Raw genomic sequence first — 26,587 nt, 5'->3', positions numbered from 1 at the left:
TGGAATCGTAGGCTACTCGGTAACAGTTTCAGCCTAAAAGCCAGGAGAATATTTTTTAAAATGGAAATTTTTACATTGATTGGATCATAATCTGCTTATCTTTGCATAATTGATTATATTTCTGGTTTTAGCGTAGCCTATAGCATATTATCCACCATGCTCTAAGTCTAAACACTATTCATCATTCAAAAGCGATAAAATTTCTGTGGAACAGGCAACCACCATACGGCAGTAGATAGTTGGATAGTGAAGTGGGTTCCCTCGTGTTCTCGTTATGTGGTGATTGATACAAGTCTCTAACCTCGCGCAATGAAGCCGCCACTTCAACCTGTTACAACATTATGCGAGCGTCTTTTAAAGTATCCATTAAAAATGTGTCGTTCAAACCGCAAGGATCGGGTAAGTTAGATTATCCGTGATCGATTGCTTCAAACCAAACAGTTGAAATCTAAAATGCAATTAACCTTCGCTAAAGGGTAGGACTTAGTCATATAACGGGATGATGTCGTTACGACGTTACGTTTGTCTCACACGCGTTAAAAATCTTTCGAAATTTGCTTAAGTTTTGCTAAAACTATAGAAAATCCGATTTTTAACCGTATTAGATTCTGTATTCGATTTGCCTATAGTTTTGTCATTACCCCTAAAGAAACTCGAATGGGCTAAGAGAAACAGAACTGGCTGAAAGCGTGATACAACAGTGCATGAGAGCGTTAGAGGAAATTTCTTCAGCCAATAACTTAAAACGCGTTGATAACAAAACAGTGATACGCCTTACAAATAAATGACAGTCATATATAACAGTAACAAATCACATTTGGTCCAAAAACACTCAATCTCTATGGTAACAGCTTTTGCTCTAAAACATTTTTTAAACACGAAATACTTTGCCATGAACTGAATTAAGCGATGAATGCAAACCTAAGCAAAGAATTCCGTCTGTGTAATGAAAAAAAAAACAGATTGGTTTTCAAACCTTCTTTAAAAAGTTAAGCTCTAAAAGATTCAACCAGCTTTTTACGAAGCAAAACAAACTCGTCGGTAACAAAACGTAGATATGTCTTCTTTGGGTGATTCTGGCGCATGCAAAGTCTTCCAAGGCCTGATGATCAAATTTAATATTTTTGAAGATTTATTTCATCCACCAGGCCCCCGGACAACGCTGCCGGACATCCGTTGAATATCGAATCCGCTCCAACCATAGAGGATGTTCCCACGCAAAGGGAGTTTGTTCCGGAGCTGCGGTATCCCGCAGAGCTTACTCCGGGGGATTTATTCGAAAGCATTCCGAAATTAAAGGACTGAATCCCGCCGTTTGGTGCGAGCTCTCCAGGACAAGCGGAGAATTGAGTTGTATATGCTCCAGGAGCTTGCTCGTACTGTTCGCCGCGGGATCTTTGTCCACCGTAGAGGAGTGATTTAAACTGGCGCTCTTTTTCCGTCTCCGAGTCCTCGTCATCAGCAGCACCAGAGGAAGATGGACGATTCGGAGGCAAAGGTTTGGCATCTTCGTCGTCACCGCTAACTACGTCACTTCCGTCGTTATCTGAACCTTGTTTGGAGGTTACCACCGATCCGGAAGTGGATTGAGTGTCGGAGAAGTTATCGAAATTGTTATGTCCTCCGGATGGCGATTTATCCTCCTTGTCCGACTCGACGAGTGAGCTTGGATAGGACGATAGATTTTCCGTCTGTGCGTCTCTTTCGCGTTCCTTCATCTTTTGCGTCACTTCGCCATCCTGGCGCTTCTTAGCCGACGCCATTTCTGCAGCGTGACGCTTCCGCCATTTTGTTCTTCGATTTTGAAACCAGACCTATCAAAGAAAAGGTCGTCAAACGTCAATTTTAATCAAGTTGAGTTTTTGTTCAAAATTTCTCCTAATATTGTATCATGCTTAATTTTGAACTTTTACTAGGACGTTTCTACGGTTTTTCCATATTGATTACCGATTAAAGCACGGCCATTAATTACGCCATTTCGCGTCTAACCTATAATTCGATTTGCGGTCATCTCAAGTATCGATGCCAGTACACTGTACAAAGATTAATTATCAAATTTTGTAAAATCTACTTATGAACTGGTGAACAATTTTTACCACTTTGAAAAAATGTTTTTAATCGTAGCCATTATTCAAGTTTGAAAACATCAATTACTTTTTTTGGGAAAGTTTTATAACTTGGTGTCAAAAATCTTGTTAGAAAAGGTACAAAATTACAGGTCGCTGTAAATGTCCATACGGCAGTATGTCGTTAATTCAGGTCACAACGGTCAACAAGGAACAAGTATAACTCTGTCTGCCACCAATCGTATGGTGTAACATGCGACACTTTAAAATTGTCTGAATTCTGCAGATGCTCATCGTTAATGACAAATGAAGCAAATTAATGTCCATTGTCCTTGAAAACAAACAATTTAGGACGCTACTTGATTGGACAAGTCGCTTCGCTGTCGCGTGTTAATTTGCATGGGTTGAAATCACACTTTCTCACACGTTCGATTACCCAGTTTTTGCTGTGAATGTATCGCTTTCCGCCTGGTTTAACGCGTCACAGATGAACGTCAACGGTCAGACTGTCCGATTACGTGAGATTTTATGTTAATGCGTCATAATACCACTAAATCTCCATAATAATCGCTTGCGAAGAGCAAGTGTTGGGAAAGCACAAAATGACATTTTTGTCTCATTGCTTTATCACTGCGATATAATTAAACAATAAATCTACTGAATTCAATGAAATTCTTCTGGATCAGATTATACATTTTTGTTAAATGAACTTCCCAACAGAATCTCGTGCTCGTAGTTTACGTCACCTTATAAAAATAAACACGTCACGATTGAGTCCGATTGGGCCTCCTTCGTCTCCCACTCCAGAAAAGTGTTGGTGTAAAACATTATGCTTTTATAACAATTGCCATTAACGAATTTTTCTGCTTCTGTTTTTCGCAAAAAAAATCAATTTTACCCCTTAAAATCGTGAAAACCAAGCATAAGTATAAAGCAACCAAGCATAAGGCACTTAAGTATAGAAACACCAGGAGAAAAGAAAAGGAAGATGGATATTATTGTCGCTTTATCTTAAAATTCTACGATTATCATAAAGTCGAGGATAATGGCTTAGGACAGGCCAACTAAAGTTTAGCCGGTTGAACTTTTCCCTTTAACGAATTAAAGCCAAGATAAATAGCCAATTTGCGTCTGTATCGCCGACGCGAAAGCCTATTTAGCCAATTAATGCGTGACATGTTTTCTAATTGATGACCCGTGGGAGATTTTAAGCTCTTGCAAATTGAATTGGTGTCAGAAAAAATTCAAATAAAATTTGCTAAAATGCTCAATCTTCGAGCGGTATTAAAGGTCATCTTAATACTCTTACTGACGAAACAGCACTTTCTGTTTTCGCTTCAAAAACTTATTTCATTTAGAGTATTTTTCGTTTAAAAGCTAGCCACTTTATTTGAAATATATAGCGAGTCAAACGTCTTCTGAATTTTGGTAATTCAATGTTATAAAATCTAGTTTGCGAAATTTTTCAAAACTCTTGATTTATCTTTAAAACATATTGTATATTTAATATTAGGCGGCGTAATTAATTTTAAAACGTTTTTGTGCAATTAGGGCGACAAAAATTTAATTACGCCAAGTGACATTGATCACAAATGTTAAATTTAAAAAATACAGGAAGCTTATCTGCATGGTTGAAACTCAGTATAACATCGACCGGAGCATATGTTGGCAAAATATAAGATGTAATTTATGGCTGGTGGGTTAAAGAGGTTGGTCGTTAAAAAGTCAAATAAATAATCCTGACTCGAAACATTTGCCAGTAGGAGAAGTTAAATCTTTGTTGGCTTGAATACTAATCCATCGACAACATGAAATAAATCTGTTTTTTTTGTTTTGTATATATGTGCAAATTTTGGCAATCTTTACCTCAACAATTTAAGTGCAAAATATAACATACAGGTATTTAACTAAAAATGTTTCCTTCATTGTATCAAATCGTATATTTAAAATAGCAAAACGCTTTTACCTTTACTTGTGACTCCGTCATTGCCAAAGAATACGCGAGTCTAGCCCTCTCTGGTCCTGCTAGGTACTTGCTCTGTTCAAAAGTTTTTTCCAGAGCAAAAATCTGTTGACCGGAAAAAGTCGGCCTCGTGTGCTTCTTTCTTCCGTATTTCTCCATCACGATAGTCGATGGCGTACCTGTAAAACAACACGTCGAAAAGTTAACAACTTCGACAAAATTACGGAATTTATATGGATTGTTAGCAAATTATTTGTAACATATCTGCTAAATAATGAAAATAAAATAAAAAGAAATAAAAAACAATTACAAAAAACAAAAAAGGAACAAGAACAAAACGAAACAAAAAATAAAATGATGCCTTAACTATATAGGGCGTCATGACTTCAGCGTCTATTTTCTTAATGACAATAGAGAGCAATTTCAAATATAAGAGAAAACATTCTTACATTGCAAACGTGACGACACTCACATTTTCAATTTTAAATTATTACGTCATTCCTTTTGCTTTGTACGTGTTACGCTTATCCTCGCGCTTCAAAAGACGACTACAGTTATGTGGTCAAGGACAGATGTGGAAAAAACATTCAAACGGTAGCGACCAGCGAGGAAACCCTGCACCTCATGTCGCCATTTTACTTGTCAGTACATACTGTGCCATTGGCTTGTTTGTTCGCACAGGCTAAGTGTTGCCTTAGTGGGGGGTTGTTACACTCAAACAACCACGGTGCGGCCTTATAGGCTTGTGGACTGTATATACTTGTATTTTATTATGTCCGTTGAGTGTTACAAATCACAATGTCAAAAAATTGAAATTTAAATCAAAGCCGGTTCACATATTGCGTGCCCAACGAGATTAACCTCAAGCAGCAACCTTTGCAGTGATACCTTCTTGCTTCTGATAGAAAAGTGTTTAATGCCAACGCCGATCGTAATCGCGACAGACAGAAATTTCAGTACTTTTGCTAAATCACTAACTGTAAAACTTACCGTGCATTGAAAGCTTTTCCCTCCAGTCGTCTGATATCACACCCGGCCAGTAGATAGGGGGTCGACCAGGAAGTTCAGCCAGAGGCTTGCTGTACCTCATCCCAGAATTGGGTGAGATATTTACGCTTCCGTTTCCAAGGTACATTGCCGCCGCTTGCGCCATCACTGCCCCCTGACCCATCGAATTGGGGTAAAGGTTTGCCGGTTGGGAACTGGGGGACAGGCTCGCCAAAGGTGCGCCAGTTTGTTCCCCTACCGAGGCCGACGTTGCGATAGGCCGACTTAGTATATCGTTTATTCCGAACGGGGTGCCATTGGCGAGACTTGCATGCATGGGACGAAGGGTGGATCCCATCGTGGAGTTAGCATGGAACGCGGAATATGGGTAAAAAGACATCGCTCCCTGAGGCTTACCGTCCATCATACTGGCTGATGCAGCCGCTTGAAGAGCAGACATTGCGACCGCCGCTGAATTGTTGCCAAACATGAAGGCATTAGAATCGTCCATTGGTTTCCAAAATGTCAATCACAAACGAATTTCTGTTCAAAAGCTCTCGTAAATCTGTCGTTTATCTCTGCACGTAATAAAATAATCTTTGTGAGTTCTTCGCCCAACTCGTAGAAGCCCTTTTCAACTTTTAATTTTATCACATAGCAATGCAATGCAATACACATAAATACTTCTTTAACTGCAAAACATATTCATCTGACATGTTCTCAGTTCAAATGCAAATGTAAATTAAACCGAAAAAACAAATCCTGGACCAGCTAACAGCGTTCACCTTCGCACAAAGAGTCAAGTGTACACGAACCAACCTGTTTATATATAAATTGTCGGCTAAGTTTACAGAGCGTTTGTAACAGGTCCCAGAGCACTGCGAATCACGTCTCCTTTGCGGTCGCTTTTTTCTTTTTCCTGAACGAATCTCTTTTTATGTGAGACACATTAAACTCTTTTTCTGCTCTAAACCTTATACCCAGCTATTACAAATTAAACCGGGCAAATTCTAGGAGATAATTGATAGCGCACGCAAAACATCTTGCCATCATTCTAGCTCCCGACAATTGCAGGCTACACTAAATGCATTTATTATGAGTTATCTTATAAATATAGAGTATGGTTATTTTGGGAGGATAACATTCGCAAATACACTACATTATGAACTTTGCAAATTAAGCGATTACACTGCGTTTTATTAGTTAAAATTCTTCAAAATTATCGCTGCTTTGTATATGAACCACTTGATAATATTATTATTTGGCGTTCAAAGGCAAACAACGCAAAATGACAGTGCTAGATTTGCGTGGACAAGCCTGGAAGTTACATAACCAACATATGCCATGACGAGTATGGCGATTATTGCGGACAAACAAAGTGTAACGTTTAAAATTACGTCGATAATAATCGAGCGGATATCAGAAATAAAATAAGAAAATTTGACAAGATATTGATGAAAGGCTAATTATTCCGATCGCAAACAGCAAAACCAACCGACAGGTTGTTTTAATTTGGCTCCATTCCGCGAAGACACTGCGCGCGACAACAAACAAACGTCAGTGTGATATGCTACACGGTGGCAATTTTTCACATTAAGCAAAGATCATTATTCATGTATAAAGCGACGGCATGTTCTTTGCCTGCGTAAACGATGACGGTGACCAAACCATGAAAGTAGTAAGAGATAAGTGCTATTCAAACAAACGTAGCATCTTTATATTGCTATAATTTATTGCCCATAAACGCCCCTTAAGATCGCCCGGTGCGAAGCAAACGACGACAGAAGCTTATCTGTCCTCATTGAGATCTCGTTGAAAACTTGTCTGATCTAGAACATAATCAACCTTTACCAGAGCGATTGAATAATATATACAGAGCTAGCATGAAAATTAAAATTTAAGGTAAAATCATAGCCCGTGACTGAAAGCTTGACCATAAGGTAAACAGTATCATCATAAAAGCATGTTTCAGCTCCGCTATAGCTTCAATAGCTATTACTTGGTGTTTGTCGACGTCAATTAATCAGCGAAAGTGACTTTTCAAATTGATAAAAATTACCTTTGTAAACAAAGCGACATCTTGCGCACATTTTTTATGCTGTCTAAGTTTGTGTCTAATTACCGACTAAATACAAAAATATCCACAAACTCGAGAACTTTTTTGCGGTTGCTTTGTCCTCTATGTAATTCCGCACGTCTTCGTCCCTGATGCGGGGACATAGCGGACGAAGACATCAATCATTCGGCCTTCATTGCAACATCAAAAGTTGTTCCGGGAGAAAAATCAGATATTTTTCATCGAAACTTCGGTGACAGATTAATATTCTGGCCCGAGTTAATATAAAAATACACCTTCTTTGAAGCGGTTTGTCTCGTATATTGATAAAACTAATTAACCTTTCGCGTGCGGCTAGATTGTCTAGCAGCTTCATGCAAACAACTAATGACAATATGCATATCGCTGTTCGATCTCGTTTTTAACGCTGTGGTTTAAATCTAGCTCACACAAGTGCATCAAATGCGTTCACAATAACGTGTTACTAGTACAAAGATAAGGCAGTCTAGACGGGGAATTTTATCAACTACGAAAATATTTTTGCTTCATCACAACGCTTGTTTATTATTCTTGATGTTAAATAGTAGATTAACCAAACATACTTTGCTGCAGTTTGTTACAGTTGGTATCAATACACATCACCGAAAGCTAAATTTAAATAGTGTTCAAGTTATCGATCTCACAGCAGTGAAGCGGTAATCTGATAGGATCAAAACGCCATTAAAAGGCTTTTTATCGCTATTAGCGTTTAATGTGGTTGCGCCATATGAAGACTGAGTCCCCCGAATATGTCTCTCGGACTTTCAGAATAATATCTCAGAATTAATTTCAGGTCCTGCTAACGGCAAAAAATAAAACCAGAAAATTTCTCGAAAGTGCGCCGAACCGTGCCGTGGTGTCCTTGATTGTTGCGACGATGAAAGTCACTGAACAATATCAGCTTCCTTTAATTGAAAATTGGGCCGGTTTTGCGCCAGGAGACGGTGGCAAGCTTGTATCTCGTTTCCTCTATAAAGACAAATAATTTACAACTAGATAATGTAATAATGTCAAGCGGTGCTCTGCGCGCTATAGTGTAAGATGGTCTCCCAAGAGAATCGGCTCATTTTGCTAATATTATCAAGCCAATACTCTGCCGATTCTCTAATCGCAGTTTATCTAAACGTCTGCCCAATCTGACAGCTTACGGACTCATGATAGAGCGACGCCTTGGGAATTTCTGACAAGTAACGTAATTTGTCCCTTCCAAGAAAGACCCCCATTCGCGTGCCATCAACTGCGCAAGCGACAATAAATATAAAACATTATCAAACGAAAAATCGAATCTTATCGGTTCGGCCTAGAACATATGGGAACAAGTGGCTAAACTTTCAAACCGTATGTCAGTAAGTAGCAATAGACGCCGAAAAACTTTGGCAAACTGTGAAGGCGTCATACATTGTTTAACTCTATGTCGGCAAAAATAAAACGAATACCACGGCAGTTACACAAGTGAGGGTCTTAGTGGCATAGCAAAAAGTGCCGGTTAGGTGCTTTCACTTGAAACGCCTAAAACACTTGAAGTTTATTAATTCCCAATAAAAATTAAATCCAGGAAGTATTTGGTCCCAGAAAATGGTTAAAAGTAATAAATGAAATATATATTTCACCTGTAAGTCGGCCCTTTCTTTCAACAGTTAAAAGAAAATCTTTGGGAGAAAGAAAACCCAGCGGCTTTTGAAATAGAAAAGCCTTGTTGTGCTAACTGTGTCGCGATAAGAGTAGAGTGGCAAGCAAACACAAACTCGTTTACCCATGTCATTCTGATCGTGTCCAACAATTAAATGACAGAGATACGCGCGTAATAATTAAATATCAAAGGTGCACAGGGTCTTGACACGAAAGAAAACAAATGGTAAATGAGTAATATTCAGACTGGCTAATTGCTCTACAAATTAGGTCGACAAGATAAATGCTTGGGCCATAAATTCTTAAATGCCGGACGATCGTGTTAATTGTAACTTGGTCTGTCACCGCAGATAACTCAAATGTCAGCTACTTATTTGTTGCTTAAGTGGCAAATTTCCCCGAGTGACTGGTTGTTTTCTTAATGTTTTAAAAAAGATCATTACTGATACACTGTGTCCGTACGCTGTATAGTCTGCCCAGGAATCCAGGATTGGCTTAAATATTACTGTGTATATGTGTGTGGTACTTCACCTTTTTACTGTAAATACTTGTCAGTGTTCGTAATATTGTGATTCCAGAAACTACACAAACTACTTTCCTTTGGTTGGTATCAACATGCTTGAGGCTGAGTTTCAGTTCGTGTTTAAGTAAATCGTTAGTCAAGGACGGTTAATCACGGCCCTTCGATACTCTACGTCTCTACGACAAATGTTTTCATTTTGTCAACAGTCGTCATAACATCAACGCCTGGATTGAGACTAATTGATCAGTTTTTTTTCTTTTAAGCTGTGTGTATTAAACTATCGAGTAAACTTTCCATAGATCTCATTTAAAATACATCAATAACTTGTAGTTATCAGAGGTACATAAAGAAGTGTAATGCTTTTCATGCCCTATAGTTAAGTATGATATGAATAAGAATTTTAAGCAAAGAACCGATGAAAGCAAATCACATTAGGTAATTTTACATATGACGTCATAAACAACCGGTTGAAAACAAACCGCTAAGTTCTCAGCAGGCGAGTGCAAGCTGGTGATTTAATGATTTTCAGTTAGGCTGCCACTTTTGCACCGGGTAAATGTGTATGTTCGAAGCTATTTTTCATATTTCTTTGTTAACCTAACTTAAATCTTATCACATAGTAGCCCTAAATCTAACTTCAATTAAACTCTAAATATGGATAACTTAAATCGACTTTTTGCAAAGGTGTTGGCCTACCTAGGCTATCTAACCTAACAACCTATCTTTCGCAACGGGTTGCGTGACCTACTTACGGTGAAATAGTCAGTTTGATGATTTTATCGATGTTGATTACATTCAAAGTCTAATTCTAACATGTTTAACTGATAGACAGCATACACGAAAGGTGCTGTTGAATGGTAGAAATAGGCTTTTAAGCCAGGTGTAGGGAAAGTGTCGCCTTAGGGTTCAGGCCAAATACAGTTTTGTGACCAATTGCTTGCTACAAAAAAAAAGAACAAGAACAGAGAAAAACTTTACAATGTTTTATTTAAGAGTGGTAGCCTAACTGACTCCCAGTCCCAGAAAACTGAAATGCGGCGTTCGACTAAAAAAAGTTTCCCCATCTTTAGGCCTAGTTCGCTAAAAACGTTTGCAGCTTACTGACGGCTCTTCCTGGGGTAGCCTAGCGGCCGTAGCCGACATTTCAAGGTTCAAGGACAAAGTTCAGTCGACTTATTTGGCCTCGCAGTAGTTTTGATAAAACATGCTGCACGTTTGGTTCTGTAAGTTAATCATTAGTCCTTGACTCTTTGCTAAACCGTGTACCAGATTCACTTTCCATCTTTATTCTGTAACTTTGCAAAGGCAAAAATGTTATACATTGTTGTGGATGATGTCATTAATAAGGTAAGACAATTGCAATAATGTAATTTTACGGAACTTCTACCTGGTTTCAAGAAGCAAAGGACATATGAATACAATCCGAAAATGGCGTTTAAAGAAAGAACAAACACCCAAACTCCAGACAATATCAGGTATCCATATTCCAGGCAGCCGGCGCATCTCATGATTTTGGATTTAACCTCTCGCTTTAGCAAAGAGGTAACTGAAGCAGTGTGCGACGGCATTTCAAACTTTTTTGGACTTACCTGCAGCATGAAAAGTGGTTTATATAGAATTCCGTTTTGTGGTTTACTGGCAATGACCCCATACGTGGAAGTTTTGTTTTCAATACAACGTCTTAACAGGGCATCATACAGTAGAATTGACCTGGCGCTTTCGGAACTACGGAAGCTTATCTCAGAAAGTTGTGCAAAGTGGTCGGTTAAGCCAGATGTGCAACCTATCGAACATGCTATCCGTGATGCGGCTACCCAGTTTCAAAAAATTAAACAAGTTGCCGGTACCTTGACTAAATTGGAACTGACGATAGTAACATGTCATTCCTCTCAGGAGATTCGACGAGCGGCCACACTCGCGCTTTCCAAAGTTAATGTTAAAGACATCCGCCATGTTAATGTTCTGTCATTCGCCACAACCTTAGAATCAGTTGGCAGCAGTGAAACTGTAACTGTGGACGCCGGTGTAAGCAGCAACGACTTAAAGGAAGGGTGCTGTATGGATCTGGCTGGGATTCTGGATGTGACCGTTATCGATAGCAATTCTCTAACTTTTGAGTCTTACATGCGAAATTGGTTGAGCGACCGCGGAACCGACCAAGAACACCTTCATCTCTGCTTCAATATGCGAGGTCACGAAAACGGTTTGATTATAAAGTGTGATGTTAAGGAGAGGCTCATAAACCCGTCAGAACTGCCGTATAACAACAACTTTGAGATCGTTGTTGATGGCAGCAGTGATGGTTGGGTGCAGAATTCAATGACCACAAAGACCGGTGTTAAACCAGCAAATGCTTCCGCAGTGACAAAGCTTAGGGTAGTGAAGCGAGTTCCTTGCCAGAACGTTTGCGAGTCGATCCTTTTTGGTATCCCTCTTTTGCTCTATAGCTCCAGCTGCTGGCGTATGGATTGGGACGCTTTGGAATCGAACCAAAATCGTTTTATCGCGTTGTGTCGCTCTCTAATGGAAAAGTCCGAATGCCTTATCTGTAAAAACACCACTCCTTATTGCAGAAAGCAAGGTGGACCCTTTGTAACAACACCACACGGCCTGTACGTTGTGATGGCTTCAGAAAATCTCGGGAGTTTGCTAATAAAATCTATTGCTTCTATGGAGCTGCTTATATCCAGTCAAGTACCCTTGCAGCCAAAGTGGGAGACTATATCAGACGAAGCTGTTCGTGAAATCGATGGCGCTCTGCAAAATGTCGAAACAACTTCAACGTTTAACCCACTGTCTATAGATGCGGGATGGATTCCTGTGCTTAAAGATAATCTCCTGGACTTGGGAACTAAACGAGGGACTAATTCAGAGAGAAAGCCCCTCCAAAAGGCCAATTCTAGCAACATTGTCGGCAGCAAGCGTAGTGCATCTTTGCAAAATTCCAGACCAAACACAGGCAAAGCCACGCGTTTTGCAGCGCCAAGGCAAGAGCTACAGCAGTGCACGGGACCTGTGAATCGAACTCCGAATACTCCAGTTATCAGTTTAGCAGTAAAACCCGCGTCGAAGAAGACAGTATCCTTTCCTCAGTTTCACTAGACGGTTTAAAGGTGAAATATAGATTTTCGTTTTTAGACTGGTATTTCCTTGTTATATCCAATCGTCCTACGAGACGTATTTTACAAAGGGTTGGTTAAAAGTTTTTTTTGCGTTGTTGCTGTTTCTTATTTGTGTATTCGATTGGACAAAATTTTATTTCATGACAGTTTAGTCTGTTTGCAAAGCAATACATTTATTCGTGTTAGAAATGAGTGCATTAAAAAACAATGCTAACAACACTAATCAATTTCACAGCATACATGGAGGCGAAAAAACTCTACAGAAATATTTGGACGGTAACGTTTAGATCATAGATTAAGTGCTTTCAATGAAAAGCAAGAAGAATTCCCACTGCGTTCTTGGTCACAGTGTATAATAATCTCTTTATAAATGATGATCAAGACTTGTGTACAGGTAAGGACTAAAGCAACCTAAATCAAATATACTACTTCCGCTTGTCGGACAACTAACTAACTAACTACAATTTGTGGATCTGGAAAATCGGAAACGGATGTTCAAGAAATCGCAAAGATAGAAGGATGACAAAACTTCAAGCCATGCTAGGTGTTGGGGTGAACCCGACAAACCCATCTTCGTTTTCCGCGTCCACAAGCGAAACCTCGTCGCGAGTGGAAGGGGGAGGGGCGAAAGTTGACTGCAAGTACCAAGATATAAATTACAATATATCGAGAAACACGCCGAAATTAACGCGGGCAAGTATGGTTTAAACGAGAGGCAGTCTAAACGCATTATCCACTTACCGGAATTCTTAGGTACGGTTCGCTATGTCTGCGGAGTGCAACATCAATCGCGTCTTTACGTGTCTCATTGCCGTACGATGACCTCATCATGCTGTCTGGCCGGTGAGTTGGAAAAGATCTAGCGCTGTACGATTTATTACGTGATGTGGAACCGATGCTGCCGCCGGAGCGTTTCTAGAATTAGGCAGGTTTAGATTGGTACTATGATATCAATCATACATGCAAGAAACAAGCGACCGTGAGTTGGTACAAAAAAATTTCAAAAATATTTAAATAATATTTTAGCTAAAAAACATATTATTTTGGATTTACCTGGTTTCGTTTTGGTGGCAAAACCTGTCCTGGCCTAGCGTATCTGCCAGGAACATGAAACCAAGCTGACTTGTGGATTCCATCATCTGACCCAACACTGTTGCGCTGCGTACGTAGCACGTCAGTTACTGTGCTGTACGGTCCGTGTACAGTTAATGAAACTTGGTCTGGCCCAGACTTGTATTCGCAACGATGTTTTCGGGTTGCACTTCGATTAAAAACGGGGCTGCAAGGAATCAAGGGATTACTGTAAAACAACCAAAGGCTGCTACCATTTGGTGTCAGTAAAGTAATAACTTGGCTGCATATTACCTGCTAGGTGGCAGGACAGATGGGGTGGATTGTAAACGAACACTTCTTTTCGGAGTGCTAAGCTAAAGGGGAAGAGAAAAAGATATTATTTGACATGACCATGGGACATCATTACGCATACACACCTATCATCATTCCTACCTCGGATCTCACTGAGATGTCATTTAAATTAAGTTGTTCCAAAACAACTCCCTCCTCATCAGTCGCATGGCGCTCCCATTCGTCCAGATCGAGTTTTACCGACAATCGGCTGTTTCTTCCTGCGGGAACGATGATTACCGGAACCTCCTTGCCCTCGGAGGTCTCGGGTCTCATCACCACAAGATCTGCTCCTTTTGGGTTTCTTCTTCTTCCATCATCTACATGGCGAACTTCCGCTCCTACTATGCGGAGTGACTCCTCTGAGTTGAAAAAAATAAGTGATCAAAAATAAAAAGTTTCCTTCCCGTAGGTTAGTAATCACATTTTGTTAATGTTTCACAGGAATCGACTGAGGTTAATATTTCTCTAAGGATAACGTACGAGCCTGAGAATATGCGTAGGTATTTTCTTAAATTTATCGACGAATTCGAAGAATTTTGAACAGATTTTTGTTCTAAATAATATAAGCCGTTTAATGTTACCTCTTCTGACGTTTTCTAGTAGGTTAGACGCCACGCGTGCACTTGGCACCGGCGATTCTCCCAGAAAACATCGATTTTTAGTAGATTTTGCCTGATGTGTATAAAAGATAAGGCGAATTTAACCGCATTTTCAGATAGTCAGCAGATTTACAATGATAATTGTTTGCAATGCCAGCTATTTAAAGAATGTACAACTTACCCCTCTGGCGGAATTGTTGGCTCTTGGTGTTACAAGCACATAGTTTCCAACCGAAAGTGTGCTGAATGCACCGCTGGGAGGGCGACCAGAAGGACAAGGCGATACACCCTCGCGTAAAGTACGACGCGGCTAAACCCAAGCACAAGATTTAGTAGAAAAAACTAAAATTTTTATAAAATTTAACATTTGTATGAGGATATGCAGAAAGTCGGATGAAATCATCACGGATCAAGTGATTCGTAATTTTTGTTTGAAATTTTGTGACACTTGTTCGCTGTAGCGAATTGGTCACAAAATCGTATTGATGAATTTCATGTTTGTCACCTGGAAAAATATTTACGCAAATGCACGTCACTTTTTACACGCCTCCGTTACTTTACCGTATCTGTTGGATAAACAACACCAGAATATTGGAGTGGGTTTCAGTGAGTGGGTTGCACAGCCAAATACAAGTAGGCTACAATATCAGCGCTGTAAGTCGTCTGCAGTTGCAAAAATTCTGTACGAACCAACATTCAAGTTCGGTACTGCTTACCGGTAGTGAAATGATGCAGTAAAGCATATGCATATGCATAAGCCTAATTATATGTTCGTGACCCACAATGGGCTCAAGCTCAACTGTATCTACTGTAAATTGGCCGATCAATACTTCGGAGCTCGAATCAAATTAAATGATTTTTTTCATCCTAGATCAGTTTCACTCGAAGTAATGCAGTGGGGTCAGCGACTTGGTCCATGATCCGACTTTCTGTGTACCAACCACCCGGAAGACATTTTACTGTCTTAAGTGGAATGTACACTGTATTTGACTGTATTATGTTAACAGGCTTCAGGTTTGAATTCATCAGCTGAAGCGGTTCCCAACCTTTACCCCACTTGGGAAACCCAAGCTGTAAAACATTCTTTTTCGAGGGCCTCCAACTTCAATATTGTTATTTAATAGGTTTTTTTGAGGAGTTAAAGTATAACCCATGGACCCCTGCGCCAAACGCACGGACCCCAAGTTGGAAACCACCGCTAACTCTTTCGACAATAATATTATTACCCTTACAAAATATACACAGCATCTGAATTCCACGCAGCCTCGTTAAAACTCCTACCTTTTCATCTCGGCATGATATCGCCCCTTCACGGTTATTACCCACGATCCGGTTCAGATCTTTCGAGTGCCACGAGAGGGCGCTGTAAGGTCGATCGGCTGTGCGCTGATCAGCTGACTTCCCTCGACCGTGGCAAAACCTCCCCGACCTCAGATCGCTTGATACTTGTTTATATTTGCTGCATTGTAACAAGTTAAACATGATATTTGCCCAAAACTAGATGTTCACTTAAGAAAATTATACTGCGAATGCAGACCGGGTTATACTTGTATTATACGTTAATACTTAAAATTACACTTCAAAGGCTCACCGGGCAGTTTGACGAATTTGCGATTTTTGTGGCAATCGGTTGGTGACAAAGACGTCAAAAGATTTTTCGAAGCAGTTGCGCGCTTCGTATTTGCTTCGGAAGGAACCTTCATCTAATAGAAGCTCACCTAAACCAACGGAGGCTTAAGCAGCGTGTAAACGATTCGTTTGTTACTTAAATAGTTCCTAAATGATCTCATTTAAAAGAAAAATAACGGTATCACTATAAAATCTGTACCTAAACTTACTAGGAAACTAAATACCACGGCCAGGTCATGCTAGAAGCTTTTGCTCAAATTTTATTTAAAAATAAATGAACAGCGCCGTACTTCGTCAAACAACTTACCAAGTCTTGTTGTTACAAAGGCAGCTTCTACTGGTTTCTTGTTGAATTCAAGAATTTCCAGCGCTTGTTTGTAAGCTAACATTGCTCTGCGTTGGTTAAGTCTGTACAGGCAGAACGGTTGAAACACCCGCTTATATAAAAGGCAATATTTCTAATTTCAGAGGTAACATTACTCGTATTGTGACGACACAATACGAGAGGCCGCATCAGAGCATTTTTAAAGTCACAAGTGTTGAAAAGGAGTGGCTACTTGCAATTTACAGCAACAAAAAATGTTTTTACTCACCTATCTTGTTGAATTGCAGCTGTAAAAAGCCGACCTATGTCGACCAGTATATCAGCAACAAAGGTGTTCATACTTCCATACCACTTTAAGAAGGATGTGAAAGCTTTAGTATACATGGTTTGCGCTTGGTCTAATAAGCCTACGAAAAGTCAGTTGTTTAAGTTTAGGTTACTACCTTACATTTGCAGACAAATAACGCAATAATATTTTAAAACGTTTTCTAAAATGCCACGCGGAGAGGTGACTCCAAAAAATTATCATCAGAGAGGTGACTCCAAAAACCCGACAAGAAAAACTGAAATCAGTGAATCTGCTTCACATGAAGACCGTGAACTTACCTTGGGCAAAAAGTAGCTTGCCCAGCGCCCAAATTGCGTGCGCTTTGCCGCAGACGTTATTGCTTTTCTTCGAAATATCAAACGAGTCCTAAACACCACGAAGACAATTAATATCACCCGCTTTACTATAAACAAAGGGTCAGTGTCTGTTAGAAAACGTTTTAATTTCACCAATATAAGCTTGTGGGCTTCATCAAACTCTGCTTTTGTGATACAGTGACGGGCGAGTTGAAGGAAAAGAAATCCTGAAAAAAACCACATTTTATTTCAATTAAATACTTGTCCGGATAAAGGACAAAAACTTGCTTGACGACAAATATACAACTGGGGCTGCATTACTGCGTTCCCAGCGCTCAAACCACAACGCTACTGCGCCGATATAGCGAATTAATGGTAACCACCTTTTGATTCTTGTAACTGGCGCTTCTCAGCAAAAGACAAGTCAAAAATGGCTGCCTTGATGTATTGGAACATTTCAAGAGCTTGCTCGATCTTGTCGCAACTCGATTGCTTGCCATGTTTGCATTCCATCACGGTCAACTGGATCAAGGTGAACCGCTGGGAACTCGAAAGTGGGTGAGACTGCAACGAGAATAACTGAATTTAGTTAACAAGGCATTGGTTCGCCGTACAGGTTGACATTTCAGTGATTTTAAATGCCTTAAAGTGCGTTTTATAAATACGGTACACCTACGCAGTAATAAATACTGGTCCATCCCGCACCGCTGCTACATAACCAATACATACACATACGCAGTTCGAAACAAACTTTATTGCCTTACATTTTGTAAAAATTCAAACGCCTCGTCAGCTGCGTTGTCTCCATCACATGAAAACTGTTTACCGAGTTGCGTAATAAGCCAGGCAATCTTCACGTACAAGTTTGCCATTTCATCGGGGTTAAGGGGGGAAGAATCCACGAGGGTTTCAGGGTCGTCTTCAGCCGGGGTCCACCCTGGAAAGGTAAAGTCTGGTACAATCTATCCATCAATAGCATCAGATTATCCGCTTCATGGAATATGTTACTTATTGAGTTCCTTTTGGTTATGCTATTGATTACTAACATAAACATCATATAAAATATTCAATTATTCCGCTGCGAGATAATTTTTCTATCGTCGTTGTTCACCATAGAATGATAAACTGACGGAAGTTTTAATTCACCTCCTACTAAGAGATGATGATCAATTTCAGTCTCAGTGAGGAAGAAGTGGCAGCTCTCGGTCTCGCTGAAGTCCCTGTCCTCCGTCTCCGATCTACTCTCCTCTGTGCTCCGGTAGAGGGACATCGGATGATCGTCGTGTTGCGTCACAATGATCATGGAGGGCGCTCGAAGCTGACTTGCCATCAACGTCAACTTCCTTCCTCCTCCTCCTCCTCCTTCGTGCGTGAGCTGAGTGGCTGCGCTCGGACGCCGGGAGAGCTCGTGTCTGTCTTCCAGGATAACTTCAGGCTCCTCCGTGGCTTGCTCGATCATGACCTTATTTGGAAGTGAGTTAAGTGAGGGATTTATTAAGTTAGAAGTTATCTAATGTGATGAAACAAGTTAAATGAATAAGAGTATGTGGTGAAATAAGTTAAATCACTTGCATCTACATAACAACCAATAAAAAAATTAAGCATTTTCAGATCGTACTTGTTTGCTAAGTGAACTTGACACAGAAAATATGTGTCAATTAAGATATCTATAGTTGCATTATTTGCACATCCTACGTCCATGGCGGTAGGTTCGGCTGCGCGAGAATACTCGTCAGGAAATCACAAATCCTTAAACATCATCCGCAATCAACGTACCTTTAGAGAATGGTTCAGGTTAAAGTCGTGTCTGATAAGATCCTTCCAATAGGAAACGAGATCTAAGTACAGTCCACCGTTGTAGATAGACTCCTCGCACATCGCCAAAAAGAATCTGCCAACGTAAAAAGGATACCAATGATAAAACAAAGTAACGAAAAAGCTTTAATTTTTATCATCCTCGCTTTTGCAGCATGTCTCGGTCCCGCATGGTGTCGCTTTAGGAGCGAGGAAGGGACTCAAAAAGAATCTGCAACCGTCCAAAGTTTTCTACCTGGGCTTGCATAGAACTTGGGAGAGCATGAGCCAATCTTTGGCCTGCTGGAGGTGCCAGGGTAGCTCGTAGAGTTTCCCCTTCAATGAACCGTATTTGAGGAAATATGACGACAAAAGATTGTGATACTGTTGTCTGACGCTGTCCACGTGACTGTGAAAACAAGTGCGAAGTTTACAAAAACGTCAGGGGCATTGGTCCAAACTGTGCTTATACTATCAGCAAGAATATACTATCAACATTTCAATACTGATCAAACTAAGTATGAGGTCAACATAAACTTTAATAGTTTCAACTTTCATTACTAATGACGACACGTCAAAGAATTCCAAGACCTTGATGCCGAGCTGGTGGATGAGAATTTCCCAGAACCCAACAGAAAATGTTCCAGAGCCAACTTAGCTTCGTTATGAGCGACAGATATAAGCCCATCGTGACCGGTACGAAGCGCAGCGCCAGCTGCCGACTAAAAAAACGCGGGCGTTTCAAAATAAAGTTTCTAAGGTTAAATTAAAGCTTACCGCGGCAGATTCGACCCCATTATATTTGGAGCCTTCCCCAACACGGTAGACTTTGGTATTATTGGTGCACACGTTTCTGTGGTCACTTAATCTAATAACCTAATATTAGTTGTATTAACTGGTAACTAGACAGGAACAATACAAAGAGGGATATTGCCTTACGGTAAATACACTACTGCGTTACTAATATAACCATACCAATATGTACAAAAAAAACACGAACAGGGCAAGCATAGTACTTTTATGTTCCTAACATTACTTGAACCAGCAAAGCAATACACACAATCGCTGCTTCTAGATAAAGCAAAATTTGTTTTATTACCGCAAACATATACCAGTCCTCAGGAGTGACAGTGGCACGACTTCTATATCCAATTAAGAAAAGAGTGTGGAGAATTTCCGCCACGGTTAGACCACGTCGCGAAGTGGCGATTAATTTTAGAGCGTCGGCTACCCAACCCGCCGCGTTTGACCGATGACGTATCGATCCCGGCTGCCCGGAGGAATTTTTGCTCCAGCTGTAACGGCGACTCCAAAGATGAAAGACAGAGCGCCAAAAGTCCCTTTAAATATAAATATAGGAGAACTGTCACCATCTATGGTTGTGTGTAAGACTTCTACACAAAAAAATTTGATAAGTGACGACAGAAAATATGTGAAGTCAAATAAGAAATCCTTTGCTGCTTTTATCACAAGCGTTGTACCTGAAAGCACGGAACGCCGAACATTTGTCAATGACTTGTTCCATCTCTCGCATGTTTCTACAAGATCGGAGCAAATCGGAAAGCGTGACCAGGAATAAAGGTCGTTCGCTCAGTCGATTCATCCAAATTTTCTCGATGAGATCTCGGCCCAAGATATTTGCAACTAATGGGAAAATAGAAAATAAACAAACAGATAAAAAGAAATAAAACATAAAAAGATAGTTCACTTGACAATTTAAAATTTGGCGGCCATAAAGACACAGAACAGGAATTAAAAAGCTATTTGAAATGTGCTTTTCAAATGCAGCTTCATATACTGTATTAACTAAAATAGCTTACCGTCTTTTCTGTAATAGTTCGCAAACATTCGTTTTCTTGTCATGAGGTCAATAGAGTTCATTTTGTAGACTATGACGTCATCTCTGCCCTGCAACGTTTTAAGCGAGAGATCGGCAGGTCCAGTGCTCAAGATAATCCGGCAGTTTGAAGGAATTACTTTCGGCAACCAGGAAAGGCCTAATCGAATTAAATGGTAATTTTAGCAACATTTATAATGACGAATGTAGACATTTTGAAAGAATTGTAGTAAACAATATTAACAACATAAAATGTTTAAATTCTAATCATCTTCGTCTGGGTCTGGTGGTGGCTCACGCCGGCACACGGGCGGTCGAGCGATACCCATGCCGTCCTTGACCACCACAGTCCGGTGGGGTGAGAATCGGCGTCGGGGATGAGGTTAGAAATCTAGCAAGGCTGCTTGCAGCTCTGTATTTTATGTATAATCCACCTAACGGGTCGCACTGACGCCTAAACTTTCGGCATGGCCCATGACAGCAGCGGTGCGGCCAGAACAAATGCGTGTCTCGATTTTAATCACCAGAGTACTTACCAGTGAAAATTACTAACAAAACAACATGGTGCTGATGCTGGTTATGCTGCTATGTCAGGTGGCAAAAGCAAAGGAAGAAAAGAAATTACCTTTGACGGATCCAATATCTTCACTCATGGCATGCCGCAAGCTGTTAACACCATCAATAACCAGAAGACATGGAACTAAGCTTAACGAAGAGGCAAAAGTGTCGCATAACCCGGCATACGATTCCACATCTGACAAAAGATCACCGGGCATACTACTGCAGATGAAATATTTGGTTTAAAGAAAGTAATCTTAGACAAAGGAAACCTTGGTAACCTTGGCTATTATACACTAATGTAAATCTGCTCACGTTGTGTCATAATATTTTTCCCGTAAAGTTCGGATACATCTTCTACAGAATGATGTTATATCATAGCTGAGGTAGGAAGAACCAATAAAAGCCGATATTATCTATAAAAAACACTTACCTAAAAACGTCATGTTAAAAATAACATCAAACTGTGGTTTTAAGACATATATACATGCAATTGCACATTTAAAGACGGATACTATATGTATTAATACATTGCGTAAAATTGTAACTCTTAAAACTACAGCTCTTACAGCATGGATAAAGTGAAAGCTGTGTCAAAAGAAATCACTCACCAACAAATCTGGGTTTTGCCTTTGAAATTTATGAAGCCAATGTGCAATTAATGCAGTCTTTCCAGTGCCAGGATCACCGACCAATGTAAAAATTCTTTGTTCTGTTTCATGTGATTCGGGTAACCCCCTTGAACTAATCATGCAGAAATGTTGGTAATTTTTGCACACGTGGCACATTAAATGTGTCTCTGGCAAAAAGTGCATTCCCACAAAGCATTATATATCAGTATATAAGCCAAATCTTGCATAGGTATGTAATGCTTTTAGCTCAATTATATGATTCAACCGAATCAAAATTACAGGTTTTGGTCTTTATTCGATGTCCAAACACTTAAAAAGGTGGAGTGTTTGAATAGCCAAAATGAATGGCCTATATAAACACTGAAGCATTATTACTTTGGTTATTGGCAAACCACAAGTGGCACTCAAAATGCTGAAGTGATACTCAAGATATTGGAATACTATACAATTTGGCCACAATTGACATAAGTTACATGTATAAACTTAAATTAAAAACAATTACATTTTATTATTAAAAATATATGTCTGTAAAGAGTAATAGACCAACTTGATAGAATGGATGAATGATGATGAAGTAGAAAAAATACCATCACCAAGTTTAAACCCATTGACAGACATAGCATCTTCGCTGTACATTTTACTTTCTGCCAAAAAATATATCCAAAAATATTTGTGCAATATTCTGACTTATGTCAACAGTACTTCCTACCTTGATCATTTGTGGAAAAGGTAACGCTGCTATTAAAACCAGCAATGGAAAGGGCATGCTTTGTTAGTTCAAATTCGAGCTGCTTCAGCCCGTCATATTCGAGAAACTTTTGTTGAATTTTTGGTAGCAGAGATTGTATTGACCATAATTGGGTATGAATATCATCACCTTTACAACATAATGTATATATATGTAACAATTGTTCACAAATCAGCTGATAAATGGTGCCCACTATTAAAGGGTTACTGTTGTGGTTCAGACGTCAATTGATAGCGAATGGACCGGCTACACAAAAGAAGTGTAATACCTTAATGCTATCTCTTACAGTGGTAGCTTTAAATTTCCATTATTGAAAGAACTTTAGTCGATGGGCCAGTGAATCTAATTGAAAAAACCTATTACTCAATCTTTTTAAAATGAACTTTGTGCCATTGATATAAACAATGGCAAACATTAGCAGCCTGACCATTCATAGCTTATAGTTTAAATCCCTATTGTCAACCCAAGAGGAATGTTTCTGTTAACAATAGCATAAAAACTCTACACTACTAATAAGCCCAGTCCACTACAACAGTACAGTTTTTGAGTCATTTAATTGATTTAATTATTGCTCCAAGTAACACATAAACTTTATATTTAAAATTACCCCGGTGTTAGTGCAGGTTAAACTACGCTCATACCGCTAGATTTCACAACAATAATGCGAAATTATGACTGAAGACTAAAACATTCCCCTTACACTTCTGTACTTGCATAATTTACCAAAATCATAACAAATAAATAAGTATCCCGCATACACTACCTTGCTCAAAATAGAGTGAAGGCTTGGGTAAAAGACTTAAGATAACTTCGGACCAGTCTTGAAGAATCAGGTTTCCCAGATCTTCTTTTGAAGTGAAAAATTTTACAGTTAGACCCTTGTTGACAATTCTCCGTTTGAGATCATTCAATCGATCTTGAGCATATACACTTTCAACTTCAAAAAAATTGTCCAAGTCCGAATCGTCTATTATGTTTGATGCGCTGAGCAGATTATTTTCTTTATGGAGGTAGTTATGGTAACAATCTTTAATGTAGATAAAGCTATATTTTGGGAAGTCATGCTCAAGAGCAAAACAAGCCAAAATCACTTCCAGCTCCATCATGCTGCACATCTGAAATTGCTCTTCCAGAACCCAGGGATAACCATGATTTGCAGCTGCTAACAAGTTACGATCCATTAGTGAAAGATTGGTCTGGCTTGACACTGCAACATACGAAGTAGATGCAGGTAAAAGGTCAGAGTCCGGAGCTTTATGAAGCCCATAGTGGTTTCCAACTACACACATGAAGAAAGGAGCTGAAGAAATAACATTGTCAAGTGCAGTTTTGAGAATAAAATCCGAAGATGATCTGAAATCAAGTGCAGTGCGACGATGGTCAAGTGGTGCAAAATAGCTTCCATGCTTATTGCACAGTTCATTGAGTTGAACAAATGTATGAGTATGCAAATGCTTAAATTCCTCTTCCAGGTCTACGAAAGTGCTACTTATGTATGGACAGACAGGCTTTTGATAATTAAGTGTGCTGGTGGAAGATTTTAATTCTTCTTTTCTTAAAAACGTCTCTCCTTTGTCTGCCAGTAAGGAGGCATCAAGAATCAACTGCTCCTTAATTTTTACCATCCTTCATCCATCCATCCGGAGCTATGTTTTAGTTACTGTTAATTTACAATAACATGGCCATAATCTTGGCAGTACCATTAAAAAATTAAACTAGGAGAATAAATGTGGGATAAATGTAAGATAAGAAACTTTTCGAAATGCAAATAACAAATTATATGCCTATAGGCCTACAGCTATAACACATCACACCACAACACTTCATCAAAGCAATTCTGTTACAAATTTGAATTTTGTATGACAAGAAAAAAACTTTGAGAAGGCAGACTAAAAACTTACATAGTTATAAACCTGTGAAATTTTAGACCCATTTTCAGGTTCAGGTTTGCTCAGTCAGTGTCAAGTCGTGAAAATAGACTCATTTACTTTTGCCCTCCAACATGAAGCCCTGAATGGAAAGGAGTTAGAAAGTAATACAGGGGTCTAGTATACAAGTGCAAAAACATGCCAGATGACTTCAAAGTTTGAGTAGCTGGGGTCTGGTATACAAAGGCATCCTGTGATTGTGCACATGTATACTAGGTGCTATAAAAGAGCTTATGACAAAATAAATTCTTTATCAGTGTACATTGCACTCATCTTAAAATTTGGAATTGAGAGTGCAGGGGTAGGCTATCTGCTGGCTATAATGTACAGACACAACACCAACACAAAAAGTTGTTTGGTCCAAAAGTGTACAACCATATGAAATTGATAATGACCGTAACTTATTACTACGTTACAGTGGCATAGTATTGTAATGCGCCATCAAACAAATTGCAGAATTGAAAGTGTCTATTTCCAGATTTCAGTACAGTCAGACGGTAGGCTATTTTATGTTACCGGAAATATTTGTATCCAAGACATTACACACTTTTTTTTCGCTAAACTGTTAACCTAACTTGAAAGTTATCACATTCCCGTACACATATCAACCAAACCCTAATGTAGCACCTAAAAATCTTAATCAAACTCACAGCCTAGTAACTAACCGGTAGCCTAAATTTAACAGAACGACGCTGCAATCTGCGGTGAAAATAACAACTTCGTTTTTCCATATGTACTCCATGTTCAGGTAGCTGTCAAAATAGAGACGACAAAACACGTTAGCCCTCATAATAAGAACTTTACTTCATAGCCATGCTTGACATTCCCGCTAGCCCATACCGACAACAAAACTATGGTGGCTTCTGTAGCAACCACCACATGCGGCAGCGATACTGAGATTAAAGGAACACCTCCAATGTTCTTTTTTATTATTGACATCATGATTGCTCAGTGTCGCCCGCTTCCATTGCGATATTATTTCTTTTTTGTCCGCTGAGTGTCAACAAACTTTTTTAGAGACAAGCTGGGACAGACTCGATTTCTTTCTTGAAGAGCATTTTTCCGCGCGACATGAGAGCGTACCGTAAAATATTAGCTCAGTCAACTTCAGCTACGTTTGAACGGTATTCCGACTGTATTAGGCTAAATCAATAATTTAAAAATTTTCTAACGACCTAATACAAATACTGTGCCTACTGTGACAGAATACAATGACCACCCATTACATCTTGAATAGCCTAGTCATACTATATTATGCAATGCCAGTACAGCAATATAATACACCTATACCACTGGTTACAATTCCACACTTTCACAAGAATACTCTGTTCGTCAGCCAGTTGATTCGTCCGTGGGTTGATTCGTCCGTGGGTTGAATCGTCAGTGGTTTGAATGGTCCTGGGTTGAATCGTCCGCGGTTGAATCGTCCATGGGTTGAATTGTCCGTAAGTTTAAAGATCCGTAGGTTGAATCGTCCGCGGGTTGTAAGGTTCGTGGGTTGCAAGGTCCTGGGTTGAATCGTCCGCCAGTTGAATTGAATTGCATTGGTTGAATGGTCCGTGGTTTGAAAGATCCGTGGGTTGGAAGGTCAGTGGGTTGAATAGTCCGTGGTTTGAAAGGTCCGTGTGTTGGAAGGCCCGTGGGTTGAATCGTCCGTGGGTTGAATCGTCCGGGGTTGAATCGTCCGTGGGTTGAATCGACCTAGAACCTCTTTGGGGTTATTGTCAAATTTTTGTTATTTGGAATTTTCTTGTTTTGCATTTTACTTCAGATGTGTTGTTTACATTTGTTATTAATTACAATTTGGGGATAATTTCAAGTGGGAAAATGTTCATTTTTGAAAGTGCTATATGCATAAAAGCGTTGTAGACGTACAATTGGATCCCAGCGACCACTAGCGAGAGTTGTAAATTCTTGTGGTATCAAGTTTGTCAAGAGTGCATCAGCTTAGACATTTAGCCTACAATGTTGAACCGGATTACAGTAGACCTACATCTTTTTGGTAAAGCGGAGACCAACAAACATCTTTGCATATTTTATGGTTTTTGTTATTGGTGTCTAATTTGTCTATAAGCTTACATGGCGTTTTTGATTTTTATTCAAGTTATAAACCTATAGGAT

General features: G+C 39.6%; 3 protein-coding genes and 1 long non-coding RNA gene across 4 annotated transcripts; 2 read left to right on the top strand and 2 right to left on the bottom strand.

Moving 5' to 3' along the window:
- Positions 1 to 712: 712 nt before the first annotated feature.
- LOC143461129 (uncharacterized) lies at positions 713 to 5,796 on the bottom strand. Its single transcript, XM_076958922.1, has 3 exons — positions 5,020 to 5,796; positions 4,033 to 4,208; positions 713 to 1,814 (listed from the first exon to the last, which is right to left on the bottom strand). The coding sequence occupies exons 1-3, from the start codon at positions 5,525 to 5,527 to the stop codon at positions 1,116 to 1,118; spliced, it is 1,383 nt and encodes a 460-aa protein (XP_076815037.1). The 5' UTR covers positions 5,528 to 5,796; the 3' UTR covers positions 713 to 1,115.
- Positions 5,797 to 10,572: 4,776 nt separating this feature from the next.
- Positions 10,573 to 12,575, top strand: LOC143460439 (meiosis 1 arrest protein-like). Its single transcript, XM_076957937.1, has one exon. It carries the CDS (start codon positions 10,692 to 10,694, stop codon positions 12,363 to 12,365), a length of 1,674 nt encoding a protein of 557 aa, XP_076814052.1. The 5' UTR covers positions 10,573 to 10,691; the 3' UTR covers positions 12,366 to 12,575.
- A 15-nt stretch (positions 12,576 to 12,590) lies between these two features.
- LOC143460438 (uncharacterized) lies at positions 12,591 to 25,311 on the bottom strand. Its single transcript, XM_076957936.1, has 30 exons — positions 25,132 to 25,311; positions 24,440 to 24,548; positions 23,302 to 24,198; positions 22,500 to 22,667; positions 22,338 to 22,434; positions 21,770 to 21,902; positions 21,474 to 21,574; positions 21,226 to 21,380; positions 20,584 to 20,760; positions 20,245 to 20,407; positions 19,863 to 20,103; positions 19,355 to 19,485; positions 19,020 to 19,172; positions 18,746 to 18,860; positions 18,116 to 18,431; positions 17,734 to 17,906; positions 17,353 to 17,533; positions 17,123 to 17,196; positions 16,952 to 17,039; positions 16,614 to 16,752; positions 16,328 to 16,428; positions 15,983 to 16,109; positions 15,673 to 15,850; positions 14,573 to 14,701; positions 14,374 to 14,464; positions 13,892 to 14,151; positions 13,751 to 13,812; positions 13,439 to 13,664; positions 13,127 to 13,300; positions 12,591 to 13,020 (listed from the first exon to the last, which is right to left on the bottom strand). The coding sequence occupies exons 3-30, from the start codon at positions 24,161 to 24,163 to the stop codon at positions 12,916 to 12,918; spliced, it is 4,920 nt and encodes a 1,639-aa protein (XP_076814051.1). The 5' UTR covers positions 24,164 to 24,198; positions 24,440 to 24,548; positions 25,132 to 25,311; the 3' UTR covers positions 12,591 to 12,915.
- On the top strand, positions 18,360 to 21,850 carry LOC143460440 (uncharacterized). The gene is made up of 4 exons (XR_013117883.1): positions 18,360 to 18,442; positions 20,652 to 20,776; positions 21,195 to 21,434; positions 21,721 to 21,850. It is a non-coding gene; the product is annotated as an uncharacterized LOC143460440 (long non-coding RNA).
- Positions 25,312 to 26,587: the final 1,276 nt, after the last annotated feature.

The sequence above is a fragment of the Clavelina lepadiformis genome, chromosome 5 (assembly GCF_947623445.1).
Source record: "Clavelina lepadiformis chromosome 5, kaClaLepa1.1, whole genome shotgun sequence".
In the NCBI taxonomy this organism is placed as follows: Eukaryota; Metazoa; Chordata; class Ascidiacea; order Aplousobranchia; family Clavelinidae; genus Clavelina; species Clavelina lepadiformis.
This window is presented reverse-complemented; position numbering and strand designations above follow the sequence as displayed.